The following is an 18,023-nucleotide window of genomic DNA, read 5'->3' as shown; positions in this document are numbered from 1 at the left end:
GACCAGGGCTCGAACCCGTGTGCCCTGCATTGGCAGGCGGATTCTTAACCACTGCGCCACCAGGGAAGCCCCACACACTTTTTAATATTCGGCTGGAACTCCTCCCCCACCACAGAAAACAAAATTGGGCATCATTGTGTGAGCAGAAATAATGCCCAACTTGACTGCCTCACTCATGTGTTGACGAAAATAATCAATAAACAATCTATAATATGAACAGAGAAGAGTTTTACGTGAGTGAAACTAAGGACTGTAGCACAGAAGACTGCTCCAGAGAAGCAGGGTTTTCAGCACAGTTTTATATCTTGTCCGAACAGGGAACATCAGACAGGTCAGGGACACACACACTCTTTCAGAGTTCCCACGGGACAGACCAGCATGTGTGCAGCGAGTCGGCGTGGCCTTGGCACCTGGGAAGGGAGGCTTATCGTGGAAGGAGGAGCAGCGCTGGCCTCCCGGGGAGGGAGGCATTTCATGTTATTTTCACGTGGACACTCTGCTTCTGATCACTGTGGCCTTTTCTTTAATAGTTAAAGCAGATGTACAGTGAGTGTCCGCTAGGCCGCAAAGTCAAGCTGACTCAGGTGTGAGCCAGAGTGACGCCCACACCTCAGTACGCCAGCGTCCCTTTCACCACAGGCTGCAGGCAGCAGCTCTGTGTGAACCGCGCTCCTGTGCGGTTGCAGGTCGCACTGGAGGCTGGCTTGGCCGGCTGGGAGTCGGTGCAGGCACCGTGGCCCGGCCCCCCCGCCGCGCAGCCTCGCCTTTGGGCGTTTTAAGTCGCCTAGGCTTGTCTTGGGAAGGTTAGAAGTTTCTCCTAAGACGGCAGTGCCCCCAACCTGTGTGGACGCCCACTTGTGGATGCTCGGCACGTGCCAGCCCGGCCCCAGCCCTAGAGCATATGGTGTCCACGGCGCGTTGCTGTGGGTGGCGGCTGGTCTCCTCTCCCGGATGAGCTTTTGCTCAGAGAACTCACAGTCAGCACTTGTGGACGTTCTTCCTGCTCCTTGGAAACTGGAAATAAGGGGTGACCGTGCTGCTTGGACAGACCTGATTTTTCCCGAGGGACCCCGTTCCGCCAGGGAGCCTAAGAAGTGCTGGTGGGGTTTAACCCCACACCCAACCTGCCCCCGCCTGCCCTGAGCCACGTCCGTGGCCGCTTGTTCACTGATGGCAGCCTCGGTGTCCAGTCCAACCATGGTCACGTGGTGGGACTGATGAGCAAGGGGCAGAAGAGCCGGTGTCTTAGGGCAGCAGCACAGGGCGCTCTGACCTGCTCACAAAGCAGTTCCCTGAAACCGAGGGGAAGGTGAAGGCCACTTTGTAAGTAGACTTGGAAGATGTTTCCCAGGACAGCTCTGAAAGCTGAAGATATTTGGTTTTAAATCCATCAGAATAAAACCATTAAAATCCCCAACACTGAAAGGGTAAGTGGTAGCAGTAGTTGAAATACGATTATTCCTGTTGTTCTCCACCAACAAGTGGCAAAGGGCATGAGAGAATCTTGGCTTTGAATCCAGGCTCCGTCACCTGCACGTGATGAGACCTTGGGCAGATTCTACCCTTTCTAAGCATCAGTTTCTTCATCAGTAAAAGGAGAATAAAAATCGTAAGCGAGGGTTGCCGTGAGGGGATGACGCGTGTGAGTGCTTAGTGTTCCTTGATCCTCAGCGACCCCGGGAGGTTGAGAAATCACTAATACTGACACTCATCATTCACCGAGTGTCCGACATCAGCCAGCCTCGTGGTGCCTGCTGGGCGCACCCAGTCAGCCCTCAGGACGCAGGTTGCCTGAGTGTAGACGGCATCCTGGGCTGTGCTGTGGGCCTCGCGTCTACGGGCGCCTGCTCTGTTCTTTTTTTTCACAGTATGGACCAGCCGAGTGAGCTCGAGGTTGCCCCTCAGATCTGAGGCTGCTCCTTGAACACACAGGCTTGCCCGTGTCCTGGGCATTCATCTGGGCAGCCAGGATGCATCACTGAACAAAGCAGATGGAAGGTCACATCGCACAGTGGGCTGGACCGGGTGGGCTCTGGGGGAAGCTGGTGCTACTGGGAGCAGTGGGCGGGGATTTTGTGCTTGGTGGTGTTTTAAACCAGGGGTACCCATCAGAATCACCTGGGGGAATTGTTAAAAAAAGAGAAGTCCAGGCTCTCCGGGGCGGGCCCTCGCTTCCCCAGGAGATTCTGGTGCTCAGGGAGTCGTGGGGTGCAGGTCCGGCTTCACTGACTTTGGTAAAGAACGTTGGCTCTGCCGCTTGAGGACTTTGGGCTCAAACCTGCCTTCGCCACTGAGTAGCTGTGTGATCTTGGACGGGCTGTTGGCTGTCTGTGCGGGGAAGGTACCACAGTGCCCGCTCCAGCTTTGAGGCTTTGTTTCACGCGGGGCCCTGGGGCAGTCCTGCCTGAGGGGGGTGGCCCCCGCGTGACTGCCCCGCGGAGGTGGTGGGGGCCCTGCGCTCACAGTCACTGTCCGCCAGGGCGGGCAGCCCTCGGCACGTGGTCACAGGTCACAAGCTGTAGGGCGTGCTTTACTTCTGAATGATAATGTACTTAGGCAAGAGTGTTCAGCTTGTGTGTAACTAGCGTAATCTTAGAATTAGGCAAGGATGTTCAGCTGGCACATTAGCCTCATCTTAGAATTAGAAGAATCAGGATGGTCTGTGGGCCTAGTCATTTCCCTTTTCCCTTTTGGTTAAATTTTTATTTAACAGGAACTTTGGAAACTGACATACAGTTCTAAGTAAAGGTATAGATAATGGTTTAAGACTGTGAAAGAATGAACTGAGCACATAAAGTTTTAAAAACCAGAATGACCGAGGAATAGATAAATTGATCAGTGGAACTGAATAGAGAGCCCAGAAATAGACCCACAGAAATATGCTGGCTAGATGTTGACAAAGGTGCAAAAGCAGTTTGATGGAGGAAGGACAGCTTTTTGAACAAATGGTGCTGGAGTAGTTTCCACAGGCAAAATGAAAGAAATGAACCTCGGTGGAAACCTCACGCCTTGAACAGCAATTGATTTAAAATGGATCACAGATTGCAACATAAAATGTAAGACTGTAAAACTTTGGGATGAAAACACAGGAGAAAACCTTCGGGACCTGGGGCTAGGCAGAGGCTTCTGAGACGTCACACCAAAAGCACTATCCACGAAAAATAAAAGAGAAAGTGGACTCAATCAAGATTAAAAACTTACGCTCCTTGAAAGACCTGTTAGGAGCTGAAAAGACAAGCTACTGACCAGGAGAAACTGTTTGCAAACCACATATCTGATAAAGGACTAGTGGAATGTCTAGAATAAAGACCTGTCAAAACTCAACAGTGAAAAGTCAAACAATCCAATTCGAAAGTCAGCAGAAAACAGAAACAGCTATTTTACCAGAGAGGAGAGGTGGATGGTGAGTAAGCACGTGAAAAGGAGCTCAGCAGCGTTAGCCAGCAGGGAAACGAGGATAGGAGACAGCTAGACACAACAGGGACCCCTCCAGATGCCAGTGGGACGCGGAGACCCCGGGCCCCTCGCCGCTGCTGGTAGGCGTGTAAGACGGGGCGGCAGCTCTGGAAACAGATCGGAAGGATTTATCGCCGGTAAAATGTCCTCACCGTGTGGCCCAGCAAGCACATTCTTGGGCACTTATCCCAGAGAAATGGAAACTCATGTTCACACAGAACCTCCACACCAATGTCCATGGCAGCTTTGTTTGTAATAACCAAACCTGCAAACACCCTGAAAGCCCCTGTCTGGGTGAAAGGTTAAACATGCGGGTGTGCCCCTAGGCACATGCTCGGGCCTGGCTGCCTGGGAGGTGTCAGCAGAGGGGTCTCCGAGGTCACATGCCCTGTGCTCCCACCTCTGTGACATCCTCCGAGCGTCCGAGCGGTAGACGGGGAGCAGGTTAGTGGGTGCGGGGACGTGCCGGGGAGGGAGGGTGGGCTTGTCTGGGGGGCAGCACGACAGGAGCACGTGGAGACTGGTGCGATCTGAACAAGGCCCAGGGTCGGTGCCAGCAGGGTCCCAGTGTCGCTTTCCCGCCCTCGGTGTCATGCTGCAGCTTACCCAGGATTCCCAGAGAAGCAGAACCAGTGGGAGGGGTGTGTGTGGGGACAGCCACACCCACTCTAAGGGGCTGCCCACTCGGAATTGGCTCACACGGCTGCGGAGGCAGCCCAGCACGTGTGCAGTCTGTGTGGCAGGTGGACAGGCAGGGGGCATCGTCACCAGGTGGCACCCCATGGGCAGAAGCTGTTTGGAGTCTCCAAGATCAGGGAAAGCCTAAACTGCCTTTTATTATTACGTTTTAAAATACTTAATTTATTTATTTAGTTTGGCCGTGTCACGCAGCATGTGAGATCTTAGTTCCCCAACCGGGGTCGATCCTGTACCCCCTGCAGTGGAAGCACAGAGCCCTAACCACTGGACCGCCAGGGAAGCCCCTAAACTGCCTTTTAAAGCTCTCACCCGATCAGGCCAGGCCCACCCGGGGCGATCTGCCTCTCAAGTAATTTAACCTCAACCAACTGGGACTTTCTATCACATCTGCGAAGCCCCTTCCCAGCAGCACCCAGAGTCGTGTCTCACTGGGTACCTGGGGCTGTGATTTGGCCTCGGCAGGACACTGACGTGCTGTGACAGTTGCTCCATACGGACCCTCAGGATAACTACCGCTGTCTTCTTAATGTGATGTGGATGTTCCTTAATTTTTGAAAAACAAAATATTAAGTTGTACAACTTGAGGTTGACATAATTGCTTTAGTGGAAAGGTGTATTTTCTGGAATATTAATATTGGTATTTAAAAACAGATTCATTGCTCACTTAAATGTTTCCGTTACAATCTAAATACCATCATCCATTTTAAAAAAATCCCCTGATGAATAAGCTTTGGACAGTCAAATTTTACATTGTCCCTTTTTCTTTTTGAACTTTCATTCCCATTTCATTTCCTTCACAAAATTTTATCCTGTCAACCAGGCTGGTACACTCCTTTGCAACAGAAATACGGATAGAAATTGAAGCTGAAAAATGTATTTCCTGTAACCGTGAGGCCTGGAGGGTTAAAAAAAAAAGCTCTTCTAGATTGAGGTCTCATTACGGTTCTTAGTACACAGTTGAACAAAACAGGGTAAATTATTACCAGTTTATAGTTAACTCTTAACAATGCAATGTTGTGACTTTACCCTTGAGATGGATGGGGCTTTAGTGTTAGTTAATTCCTGAATCTCTGGAGGGCTATGAGTAATCTATCGCTTAAAATGACGCAAGGTTCAATGTTGGTTCCATTTCTGTTTTCAGTTTTTATAGTTTGAAGTTCTGAGAAACTTTGTTTACATAAATAAATATGTGGAAGATGAAGGAGGTCCTCATTTCTTGCAGGTGTGTGCCAGCAATCTTAGTGGTCTGTCATCACAGATTACTTTGATTATCTGTGAGCTGAAACCCTAAGTAGGTCCTCCGTGCGCTTTGTCAGAGGTGAGTGGTAAGGAGTGACCCCCGCAGAGCGCGTGCTGTCTTACGTCTAGATGGACGGGGTGCCTGAATGTGATTGAGGGGAGGCTTTGTGAAAGGGAACAACCACATTGGCCAGAGGTGCTCTCCTGGGGCATCATCTTTAGGACATAGGACGTTCTGGAAGGAGGGCATCTGGGAATTGAGGCCCTGTGGGGTCTGTACACCCAGGGACTCCCGATGGTCGGGCGTCCCAGGGCTCCCTGTGCTCCAGCTTGAAGCTGGTTGTCTCAGACCAACATTTCCTTAATCTTAAGGTCCTTTAGGAAACAGAGGTATGTTTAGTCTAACGACTTTGCCGGATGTTGGCGTGAATCCATTTTAATTTATTTCCGGCAGACATCTCAGACCTTGAATGTGCTCATGTCCATCGTGACGTCCTATCGGGGTGCGAGGGAACGCCCTTGTGTGGGTACCCTGTGTGTGACCTCGGTACCAAGTCAGAGGCCACCTGGTCACTTGTGGTGCCTGACCTGTGGGTAGGCGGTCAGGATTTGGTGGGTTATTTCAGGTGTCACTGATGATGAAGTAGCACGGCCGAGAAAATGATAATGCCTTTGAGTGGAATGCAAGTGATTATGCTTCTTTTTTAGGAAAATACCCTGTGGTCCTGCCATTCACTTCATCATGAAACGGTGCCATTGGTGCCTCTGATTTTGGGGACACTTAACAGGGTGTGGCTGGGACAGGGGGCTGGGTTCTCATGGGTGCTTTTGGGTTCACGAGCTTTCCTCCTGGAAAAGCAGGGTTTCCCCGAGTTGGTTTTTGGAGAGCGAGATCCAGGCATGACACTGCCCTCAGGTAACACTACTGTACATCTCAAGTGCCTGTTCTTTCTGCACAAAGCACGGCGTGAAGCGCTGAGGGCTGGAAGGTCAATGAGCCAAAAATCTCGACGGCTCTGTGCCTAGAGACGAGCCACTGGCTCCTGCGTTTTTAAACACACGTCTCAAAAAGTAAAAAAATAAATAAACACACATCTCCCTCTGGGAAGAGCCCCCGGTGGGGCACAATTCTTCTGTAGCATCGTTTCCTTCGAAGCAAAGTCCCCGGACCCTTGGCTGTGGTTCCTGCACTGGCCCAGCAAGAACCCAGAGGTCAGTGCCCGGCGGTTCCCCCGTGGTCCCTCCGCGGGTGTTCGCCCCTTTCTGTGCATGACACTCACATCCTGGGATGGAATTGATAAGCACAGAGGTCACGAGAGCCTAGCTGGCAGCGGGGAATCCGCTTGGATGCGGTGAGTGAGTCTCGAGCTGTTTTTCATGCAGACCTGCTCCTTCAGAAACCTTACTGCGCAGTGACAGCTGTGACGCCTCCGTCTCTTCTCTGTAAAGATGTAAATATTCCTAACCCAACTCCCCTGACACTGCCACCAGGAGCAGGGCCAGACTCTCCATTAAGAAGCCCCGCCCCGGCTCGCCCTTTGCCCGGTGTCACTCGTGCACGGTGGGAGCCCTGCCGGGGCCTCCCCCCTGGAGCTCGGGGCCTGGGCGCTGACTTTTGATGACTCTGTGCTCTGACAATGAACGCTGTCGTGTTAAGGTCTTCTTTTCTCTGTGATTCTTTTGTTCCCTAGCGTCGTCCCCCAGACTACAGTAATTCTCAACAGTGATCGGCAGAACGCCGTTGTAGCCAAGATGGAAGACCCCCTGAGCGGCAGGGCACCGGATCCCCTGGAAAATATCATTAGCAAGTCAGTAGCACGACACCCCACCTTTCACCGCCACCGCCGGGGCCCCGGGGACAGGGCGGCGTCCTGGGGCGCCCGTGTCGTTGGGCCCGGGATTCTCCGCGGCCAGGGTCTGGGGAGGACGGCCCGGCCTGTGTCCAGCGCCGCGTGTGCCGGCGGGAGGTGCCCTGTGTGCTCACCACGATCCGCGGATCCCGGTCCTCTCACCTCACTCCCATCTGTGTGTCTGTCTGTCTGTCCGAGCATGTCGGGTCGGTGAAGTGGTGGAGGCGTGTCGAGGTGGTGCCTTTTCCACTCCTTTTTCTTTGGAGACACTTTGGCTGTACCCTGGGTCAGAGGCGGGAGCGTGTGGAGGGCACCATCGCCCCTCGTGTGCTGGTACCCCGCCGGCGTCGGCCCCACTGCACTGCTTCCCGGCGAGTCTCGCAGGCCCTCCTGCAGCCGGTCCCGCTTCTACCTGGCTGTAGCCCAGGTTCCCAGGGCCCCAGACCCCAAGGAGCCCGGCCGCGGGGGGTGGGTGTGGACACTCCGGGCCGAGGCCGTGGGCCGGCAGAGCAGCAGAGGGTCCGTGTGCCTCGTGCCCGTGAGGGCGGAGTCGTGGCCACGTCTGCAGCGTTTAGCGAGGTACACCCCCCAGGATGGAGCCCCCCCGGGGTTTGCCTCGGCAAGCAGGGACCTCGCGCTGCTTCCCCTTCCCCGTGCGTGGCAGCATCTCGAAGGAAGTCGAGAAGGTCATTCAGAAGGCAGTAGCGTGTCTCCGGGTAATAGAGCACGTTTTGGAGCTGGCTGGTGTTCTGGTTTCCTGGCAGTGTCTTACTGCGCTGTATCGGGGCCCCTTGTGGTGCTACGGATACCCCCCAGGAGATCCTCGACTGGCTTTTTTAACCCACTCGAGTGGTTTCTGTCAGTGGGCTGGTTGGGAGGGAGAGCTGCGTCTTCACGGGCCAGGTCATTTCTAGGCCATCTCGCGGGACGGAGTGGATCAGTGCGGTCAGTCTGGGTCTGCAGACGTACTTCCTCTCACTCAGCCTTTCCTTTGACACGGCCTCAATCTCACCCTGATTCAGACGTCAGCATTTTGTAGGGTCACCTGCATGATCAGAAAGGAGCGTTCTAGGCCTTGAGTCACATCGAGTAGTGATTTCACTTCTTTTGTGATGTAAACATTTTTTTAAACGTTTCAAGTTCATACAGTTTCTTGGAGCCACAGACTGTCTCCTGCTATTAATCTGAGTAGAGAGAGCTGAGGGAAGGCTGGTGGCCCAGTGCGCGTGCAGAGCTAGCTTCTGTGAGACGTGAAGGGGAGAACGTCGGGGTGCAGAACCACCCCTGTGTATTGCTGTGCTGCTCTCACCACACCGCTGGTGTCTCTGTTTCCCGCGCAGCGCGGTGCCCGGGCGTCGGCAGAACACCATCGTGGTGAAGGTGCCGGGTCAGGAGGACAGCCACAATGAGGACGGGGAGAGCGGGTCCGAGGCCAGCGACTCCGTCTCCAACTGTGGACAGCCAGGAAGCCAGAGCATCGGCAACAACGTCACCCTCATCACGCTGAACTCAGAAGGTGCGTCCTCGAAGCTGCTCCTCTCCCCCGCGTGGACGGTAATGCGTGTGCCGTGGCTCTTGAACAACTTGGGCTGAAACTGCGTGGGTCCACGACACGTGGACTGTTCGCTAGTAGATAGTACAGCGTTGTACGGTCTGCACACGGGGAGCTGTGAATATGGGGGCGCTGCATTCACGGGGGGCCCACTAGCAGTTACGTGTGCATCCCTGACCACATGGAGGGTCAAAACCCCCCACGTTGTTCCGGGGTCAGCTGTAATTTTTTTCCCTGCTTTTTAGAAAAGTAATATATGTTTATTGTTTTTGAAAGATGATAAGATATGAAAATGACAAAGAAAGTACAAATAACCGGAGACATTCCTCATCCAGAGATCTCTAGAAATCTTCTGGGCTTTTTCTACGTTAACATACACGCTAGATTTACGATTTTGTAACTCGCTTTTTCCCATTGCATAGTAGAAATCTCTCCACGTTAATACAGATTTACATAATCGTTTTCAGTCAGTTTTGCTTATTGAATCTGGTTCTGGAGGCTTTCTGATGATGGACAGCTGTAACTTGAGAGCTATCGGTCAGCTCACTTGTCTGACCACAGCTGTGTCCTGTGTCTCTGACGAGGGCCTCACGCAGACTCAGAGAGGCTGCGCGTCCAGGTTGAGTCCACGCTGCCCCTGCCCACTGTGATATCGGGGGAGCGTCCTCTCTCCTGCTGGGTCTGGGGTCCACTCTCACCTGGCTCTGGGTCCGGGTGGCGGCCTGGCATGTCCTCCAGAGGGTTCCTGCCGCCTGGCAGCTTTGTCCTTCTCTCGAGGGCTGAGTCGATGTTTCCCAAAATAGCGCGGAGAGAGAGGAGGGAACTCGGGCAGATGTAGCATCGTGTCACCGAGTCCTCAAGCCTATAATTTGTTAACTAGGAAGGGCTGGTGAGGTGTTTCTGCTTCTCCGTCTGAGTCATTGATTTTTCCTAAGAGCACAGTATAGATTTTTCTACAAAGATTTTCCTGTCAGACTTGTTACCACATCTGAAGCATTGAAAATGTTTTCCTTAAAACATCATTCACCTCTAGCATAAGTAGCTAGGGTTGAGATGGCAGAGCAGGGCACAGAGAAAAAGCAAATTGGGCAACTTAGAAAAAAAATTGAGGTCTAATTTCCATTCCATAAAACTGACCATTTTAAAGCAGACGTGCCGGTAGAGCGTGCACATCACCCCTATCTAATTGCAGGGTATTTTTACCACCCCAAAGAGACCCCACAGCAGTACCCCTGTGCTCCAGCCTCCAGCCCTGCCACCTCTGATCTGCTTCCTGTCTGTGGAGTTGCCTGTTGTGGACGTTTCATACGAGTGGAAGCACGTGGTGCCTTCCCGTTGCACATGCACCAGTCCTTCATTCCTCTTTATGGCCGGATGATGGCCCATCTAAGTGTGTAGATAGGCCACACTTTGTTTATCCGTCACCCATCGATGGACGCTGGCGTTGTTCCCACTTTCTGACTGTCACAAACAGTGCTGCTCTGAACGTTTGTGTGTAGGTTTTTGTGTATGTTTTCATTTTTCTTGGGCTGATACCTGGGAGTGGAATTGCTGGGTCAGGGCAGCTAGTCTCTTTACTCATTAGACTTGAGGAAAAGAGGGATGCTCCTGACTTCATCTTAGTGGATATCGAATGAAAATTATGTCTGCAACAATTGCGGAGAAAGCTAATTGTTCTTATTCTTTTTCCATGTGGATTTTGGGTAAGTACTCCTGTAGGTCTGGCTGTGTACTTCAGGCCTAATTTGTTTGGTTTAAATGGCCTCAGCTCTGAAACATGACATTGGATAATTTGGGGGGAGTCTGGGGTTATCATAAAAACCAAAAATGTCATCTTTGAAGTTTGTATTCCCTGATGTGATCTGATTCATGTGAAATATATTTCAGCGGCGGGGGGGGCTGCAGACTGACTCTAATGTGAACTTACAAAAAGGGATCGCATGTGAGCTTATTAGTATTAAGACCCGTAAGGGAAAAGTACAGGTTTTCTGCGTGTCTGAGTGCAGGCTTGCTGCCGCTGTCCTCGGGAAGGTGTCCCCCCCACCCCTCCCGCAGTTCTACGTCCTGAGAATGTCAGGTTGAGCTACCTCGGTTGGCACGGGGTTTGGGAAGATGGAACAGAGACAGCCGGTGTGTGCACGTAAATGTGGGCAAAAGAGCTAATCTGCGAACGTCTCGCACGGGCCTGTAGTGGCGTCATGTGGCCAACGTCCTGTGACATTTATGATGCACTGAGAGTCGGATTCGCTGCTCCCCTCCCGCGTCCTCCCGGGGCCAGAATAGCTTGCTCGACTGGGGAGCGTCCAGTCAGCTAGTTCCTATCAGAGAAATGGGGATAAGCTGTAGGCGCTGACGGAGAGCCCAGGGCTGCCCATAGACAGACGTTCTTCTCTTCTTATAAAAGTATTTCTGTGCCTGATTGCAGAGAACCACAGTTTCAGAATGGCCATTTCTTAAGAATTCCGCATTGTCTGCACGAATTGGCATGCCGTCCCCTAGCAGATCTTTATTCTGCTGCAGAGGTGCCAGGGGATTTACCCGTGCGTTAATCGGCAGTTCTGGCTGTCACGGCACCAACTCCATTTGGATCAGGGAAACGCTGGCGGTGGGGAGCAGTGAGCCGCAGGCTTATCTCTTAGCTCTTGCCCTTCTCTTCCCCAGCACAAGGCCTTCGTTTACCCCGATCTTTGGGAAGTACTGAAAGTGTGTGGGGTTCATCGTTCAAAGATTAAGCTGGTGAACTGAGCCAGAGAAACAAATTAGCCAAAATGGACCAAAATATGAGGTCTCTTCATTAATGAAAGGATTTAGTTAGATTCTTAATAAAGAGTTTAAATTCCTGCTGTTTATGCATTTGATAATTCTTACAGAACTTAACTAATCCTGCATGTAAAATGTTTGGTACTTGCCTTTAATAGGGTAGTACTTCTGTTATAATTGAATTATTGTCAGAAATCAGCCTTGTGTATGTCGCAAAGCCCCGAGTCAGTGAAATGATTTATACTCACATATGTGTGATGTGCTGGAGTGGGGGGCAGGGCAGGGAGATAAAGTCTGGGAGGAGCAGGTGATTCCGCAGGCTCGTCAGGCACAGCAGGGGGACCCTGGGGCACCTTCTCCGGGGTGTTGCTGGGCTGTGGGCTGCGAAACAAGATCGTACAAATTGCTGCGTTTACGAAACTGCAGCTGTACGTGTGCTGAGGAGGAAATTTAGCCAGAAACATTTCTTGAGAATTTGTTCACATAATTAATTTTACATGAACTTTTCTTAACACAAATTCTTTTTTATTTTAAAAATTTGTTTTGATGTGGACCATTTTTAAAGTCTTTATTGAATTTGTTACAATATTGGTTTTGTTTTCTGTTTTGGTTTTTTGGCCGCGAGGCATGTGGGATCTTATCTTTATTGAATTTGTTACAATATTGGTTTTGTTTTCTGTTTTGGTTTTTTGGCCGCGAGGCATGTGGGATCTTAGCTCCCCCACCAGAGATCGTACCTGCACCCCCTGCATTGGAAGGCAAAGTCTTAACGACTGGACCGTCAGGGAAGTCCCTGCATAAATTCTTTGTGTATTTGGTAACATTAAAAGGCATTTTAGCAGCCGTCATAAGTTGGCTGCTGACAAGAGCAGGATTAAGAAAGGATTAGTGTAACACCGTCAGCGGGTCTTTGTCAGGACCACGTAGTGAATGGTCCCTGATCCCAGCTCAGAGAAGAGTGGCTGGGGGCTGGCATCACAGCATCCCTCGCCGCGTCTTGGGTTGGCATGTGGGGCCCAGCAGAGGGACACCCGGTCTCTGCCCAGCGCTCCCGCTCTTCCTGCCAAGTGTCCTTGGACACTCGCTGTCGTCACAGTGGGCGGGATTCCCCAGAAGAGGCTGGGCTCTGAGGTGTGGCCACGTGGTTCTGTGGGATGGGCCCAGCCTCGGGGGACGGAATTGGCTGCAGTGCCAGAGGCGTTTGTGTTTTCCCTTTCCCTACAGAATTATCCTGTATGTAACCTAACACTTTCGAATTCCCAGTTTAAAAACTCCAAATTGTCAATCTGTCCATAGCTTAAAGATGTCACGTCAGTCCCGAAGAAGCAGAGGTGCTTGGGCTACAGGCACATAGTTTACTGTGTCTAAAGCCAGGAAGGCAAGCTGTCAGGTTCTGTGGTTGGTTGAAGTGTTACCGATTCACTGCAGGTGTCACCGTTGAACGAGGCTCACAGCCAGGGTGTAAACACCTTAATTCAGAAGGGCCCAGAAACAGGCGACAGGTTCTAAGGACGGAGCGTGTGCTGGGAGGCGGCCCACAGGGCCTGTTCTGGAAAAAGCCGCCTTGAGCCCCTTCCCGGGGCCACTTGGTTCCCCCCCACCCCCAGCCCGCACCTCACATGTGGAGAAATTCGTAACCAGCTTGGGCAGCCTTTATAAAAGCCCGATCCCTGCTCGTGGGCATGAGGTGTCCTCTGAGGCTGGCCGGAGGTGCTGGAGCCGGCCTCGAGGACCTGACCTCATGTGATCCCCTGGGCCGTGTGTGGACACCCCGTTCACCCCAGACCCTGCGTCGTCACCATCCCTTGGGTGGAGACTGAAACGCCTCCCTGGTGGTCCCCTCTCGTGGCTGCAGAGACCGAGCCTGTTGTGAGTGATCGCTGAGGGGGACCGGCGCCAGGGGCGTCTGGGAGCCGAGGCAGCAAGTGTCCGAGTGGCCCATCCTGGGGGCCCTTCCCTCCATCACAGCTGCCCGCACAGGACATAGAGGCTTCTGGGGCCCCCTGGACGGAACACCGGCGTCTTTGGAGAGAGCCCGGGCGCTGGGCTGGGCTTGGTTCCAGGGTGGCATTTGGAGTGCTGGTGACCTCCCAGCCTGTGTGACATGTGTGCAGGGCATGCAGGCTGCTGTCGGAGGACTCGCAGTTTGCCCTTTGCTTTGGAGGAGTGGTGACGCCTTGTGTCGCGTTTTCTCAGAGTCCCTGAGTTGCAGTAAGGCATGTGAAGTCCTGGCACGTAGGAGGCGCGGAGTAGATACTGTCTTGTCTTTGCCCCACGCGATTAGCTCCATACTTGGGAGAGAGGGACGCCCACACCTAGGCCCGGGCCCAGCCGAGTGGCTCGGAACCAAGGCTCCCTGGTGTCAGTGGACATGCTGGTGTGTGTATCAGCTACCTCGGGACGTGTGCCTGTGCGTGTGTGTGCGTGCATGTACGCACGTGTGTATCCCGTATATACACATGTATGTATGCGTGCGTGTCAGCGGGTGGGGAGTGGGGGAGGCATGACACAGGTAGCTGCTTTTTCTCTTTGTCAAGCTGGCGACCCTGAGACTGGTCATCCTTTTCATCTTGGGGCTTCTCCTGTTCGTTTCATTTTCCTAGAACTAAAATAGACCCTCAAAAGAAATATTTGTATTCTGAACTGTTTAGTAAGAAAGTTCAAGCTACTGCTGAAGGTTTTTCTTTGAATAGGTTTTTCAGAAATGTCAGTTAATTTAATTAAAGATTTAAATGATTGGAATAGAAAGCAAGTTTATTTTTCTTATAACCCAACTGGTACTTTTTAAATAAAGCCACTAGAATCTATTGTTTCAGATGCCAGAACTGGACCAAGCTATTTTAGTAAAATAAATATATCCTTTCTGAATTGTCAAAAGGCGAATTTCTCAAATATTTATGTGGGCTGGTGCTCCTTCTTGTTTTACATTTAAAAGACATGATTCATTGTCACTGGTGGGAAGCTGGGCCCAGGCTGGCCTCGGGCCCTCGGGTCGGGTCAGAGGTGACTTGGGGCTGAGTCAGCAGGTGTGGCCCACGCACCTGGGTGAGGATCGTGGGCCAGGGAGTGTGGAGGTGCTGCCGTCTCCCGGGAGTGCCTGGACAGTGACCGTGCAGCCCTGGTCCTCCCTGCCCCCGGAGGGGTCTCCTGTTCCCACGGCAATGGCTGTGTTGGTCAGACTTGCTGCAGGCTGTGTTTCTTGTCTGCCTAGCTCGGGCTTCTTGCTGGTCAGATGACCACACACCTGAGACTCACAGCATTAAGGAAGTTAGGTTGTAGACAGGTTATAAAATGCCTTGCAAAATTTTGAGGTGTTTGAAAGAAACTTTCTGGACAATTCCCTATGTTACCAGAGATGTTTAAGCCATTATTTTCTGGAGTGATAGGGAGGGAAAATAGTTAATTTTTAGACTAATTTATTTTTTGGGGGGAGCAGTATTCCCTGAAGTCATAACTTCTGTAGGAATTTAAAATGCCATCTTTCCTCCTCCAGAATGTCCTGGTAATACTCCTGGAGGCCCGTCTGCCGGCTCTGGGGCTGGGCGTTCGTCCGTGGCCACGTGTCAGCAGGGAGCTGGGCGAGGAAACAGCCCTCGCGGGCCCGCAGAGCCCATCCCAGGGGCCACGCGCGCCCTCCCGCTCACGGTGGCCAGTCGGTCGCTTCCTCACTGAGCCCGTCCGGCCCTTTCCATGTTCTCGTCTGCAGCACGGCTCGCAGAGGTCATCCACGAAGACTGGGGAGTTTCCGATCAGTCTGAGGATGATCATTCTTTACATAAAAATGAGGCTTGGCTTTCCTTTGTGAACTTCTTCACTCATTTAACGTGGTGTTTTGCCTTCCTAAGAATTAAGTTTAATAGATGAGGTCACTTTTTCGTTCCTTCCTCCTGGATCAGTTTGACAGTGTCTGCCTTTACCCATGTGTGCCCCCCGCTGTGTGCGTGGCGTAGCCCCGCCTTTCTCGGTTGTCGCTGGAGCTGGGAGGCTGAGGCTGTCCGGGGTGGCGTCTGCAGGGAGGGTGGCCCTTGCTCCGGCGCATCGCTGTTGGAGCAGTAGGGCCAGGTCTGGGGCTTGGACAGGTGGGGCCCTCCTTGCCCCGGCCAGAGAGCCGAGGCCCCCTTGTTGGGGGCTGGCAGGACTCTGTCCCCACCCCCCAGCCCCCAGCCCCAGAGCCTCTGGTTCTGTCGTGGTGCATGTGCGAGGGCTCTGGCGAAGAGCATGCTTCCGGGGCTGGGGAGCCGAGGAGGGGGCGTGTGTGCGGGCAGCCCCGGGGCAGCCGGCTCTCAGTTGGAGTCCGTGGTGGAGAAGCCGAGCCGGCCTCCCTCCTGGACGGAACGGCCATCCCACCGCCTCCACGCACGCTCGGCGTCACTGACGAGACGTTGACTCGCGGCTTGGAAAATGATGCTGAGCTCCTAACCGACGTTTACTTTGCTTTAAAGATATTACCTAAACGCGGGCCGGCCTTGTAGAATTCATGATACTTGTTTCTGAGAACAGTGCAAGGCTCTCTGGCCCCGTGGTGGTTGGGGTGGAGCACGCAGCCCACTGTCCTTGAGCCCAAGGCTCCTCCCACCCTCCTCCCTGTCCCTCCCTTTACTTGCTTGTGGCTTGATGGCCGCAGGTGGAGGGGGGTGGTCCTTCCACTCTGTTTGGTGTAATTAAGCCTGTGGTTCTACATTCGCTGAGGGTTTAGATCCTGAGCACTAGACCCAGAGCCAGGCATAGAGTTGCCCAGTGTCTGTAGATAAACTAATAAACTCCCCAGGAGTTGGAGCCTTCTTGGCGTTCCAGGGATGACTGAGAGACAGCGCCTCTAGAAGTCGCTTCCCACCCACGTTTAGATCACGTGTCCACTAGCTTTCCTGTAGGCAGGTGAACGTAACAGGTGGCTGCCGGCGAGAAAACTGCACGAATCCGAGCCTGTGCTCGTAGCTCTCCCTCTTCACTTCTAAACCATCCATGTTCCTGAGAAATGATTCTTCTGACTTATCTCTTATTCCGAGTTCCAAAAGTCAGATTTGTGATTTGTTCTCTGTCCTTAGCTAAAATCAGGAGCTCAGCCTTCCCGGCCCCTTCCAGCGGCCGCCCCGGCCCAGCGGTGACACGGTCGTCCTGACGGGGTTGCAGAGCCTCGCCTGGTGTCGGAGGACGTCGTGTGATTCAGGAGCCCGGCCGGGAGCGGCTGCCTGTGGCGTGGCAGGGCAGGGGGTGCGAGTCACAGACCGGCTGGCCTCTGGGCCTCGTGCTCTGTTCCAGGCCTGCGGCAAAGCCAGGCAGGGCTGGCTGCCCTCTGTGGGGCCTTCTTTGCGCATAGAGGCCAGAACGTAAATATCAGGACATTTCAAAATAAATCGCGTGAGAAATCTTGAAACAGTGATGACCCTGGCTGGGACACGACTTAAAGGCCCGCCGGCCTCGGCCGGAAGCTGGGTCCCTCTTAGAGGTTCTAACTCTCCCCCTTATCGCCGCCCCAGCGCTGGTGCTTTCAGGGGCCGCCTCTCACACCTTAACTTGCCTCCACGTTAGGATCAGAAGGGAGCGTTTGGAAAGCGGTCAGGCGTCCAAGCAGAGTCAAGAGTTCTCTTGATTTGTGATCATAAGTGGAGTTTCCTTTTGCCAAAGGATAAGCCTTTTTAAAGTTGATGTTTGTTTGACAGCCGTCAAGCCCTTTCACACACATGGTCAATCCTGCACCTCCTGGGAGGCTGTGACAGAGAGGAAGGCTGGGTGGGGGGCGCTGGCCCATTTGGTCAGGGTGTAGCCGGGAGGCCCAGTGCCCACTGTGCGCCTCCCAAATCGTCCCTCATCCCAGACGGAGCTGGCGGGGTGCTGGTGGGCTCGCAGACGGGGTCTTCCGCCTCTCCTCCTGGGCGGGAGGAGCGCCAGCTGCCCTCTTTCTCTTTGTGGGCCCCCTGCCTGTCCTGGGAACGCCCCGGGCCGCCTCGCTGGAGGTAGAGAGAGCGTGGGAGTCTCCAGAGCTCACCGAGACCCCTCTCTCTTGCAGAGGACTACCCCAACGGCACGTGGCTGGGGGACGAGAACAACCCCGAGATGCGGGTGCGCTGTGCCATCATCCCCTCCGACATGCTGCACATCAGCACCAACTGCCGCACCGCCGAGAAGATGGCGCTCACGCTGCTGGACTACCTCTTCCACCGCGAGGTGCAGGCCGTCTCCAACCTGTCGGGCCAGGGCAAGCACGGCAAGAAGCAGCTCGACCCCCTGACCATCTACGGCATCCGCTGTGAGTGCGGCCTCCCGTGTCTGCCGCCACCCCCGCCCCGGTTGTGGGAAGGCTCCGCTGGGGGTGGGCACGGCAGGGTGGGACCCATGCTGTCAGGGGGAGGGGGCTCTGGGTCAGATCTGGTCATGGAGCCAAGAGAGGACTTTGTGGATTGAACGTTTCCTGTAGGAAGGGCTGCCCAGGGCCTGGCCTGCGGCAAAGACACTGGGGAGTGGGGGCC

General features: G+C 53.5%; 1 protein-coding gene across 1 annotated transcript in view; it reads left to right on the top strand.

The window, feature by feature from the left end:
* The window catches only part of BANP (BTG3 associated nuclear protein), a 100,435-nt gene that overhangs the window by 41,997 nt on the left and 40,415 nt on the right, over positions 1 to 18,023 (top strand). Inside the window, 3 exon segments of the mRNA XM_079723403.1 lie at positions 7,086 to 7,202; positions 8,585 to 8,760; positions 17,564 to 17,803. Of these exon segments, the coding sequence (XP_079579529.1) occupies positions 7,086 to 7,202; positions 8,585 to 8,760; positions 17,564 to 17,803 (533 nt within the window).

Source organism: Hyperoodon ampullatus (genome assembly GCF_949752795.1).
Source record: "Hyperoodon ampullatus genome assembly, chromosome: 18".
Taxonomy (NCBI): domain Eukaryota; kingdom Metazoa; phylum Chordata; class Mammalia; order Artiodactyla; family Ziphiidae; genus Hyperoodon; species Hyperoodon ampullatus.
Note: the sequence above shows the minus strand (reverse complement) of the source record. Positions and strands in the feature narration are given on the sequence as shown.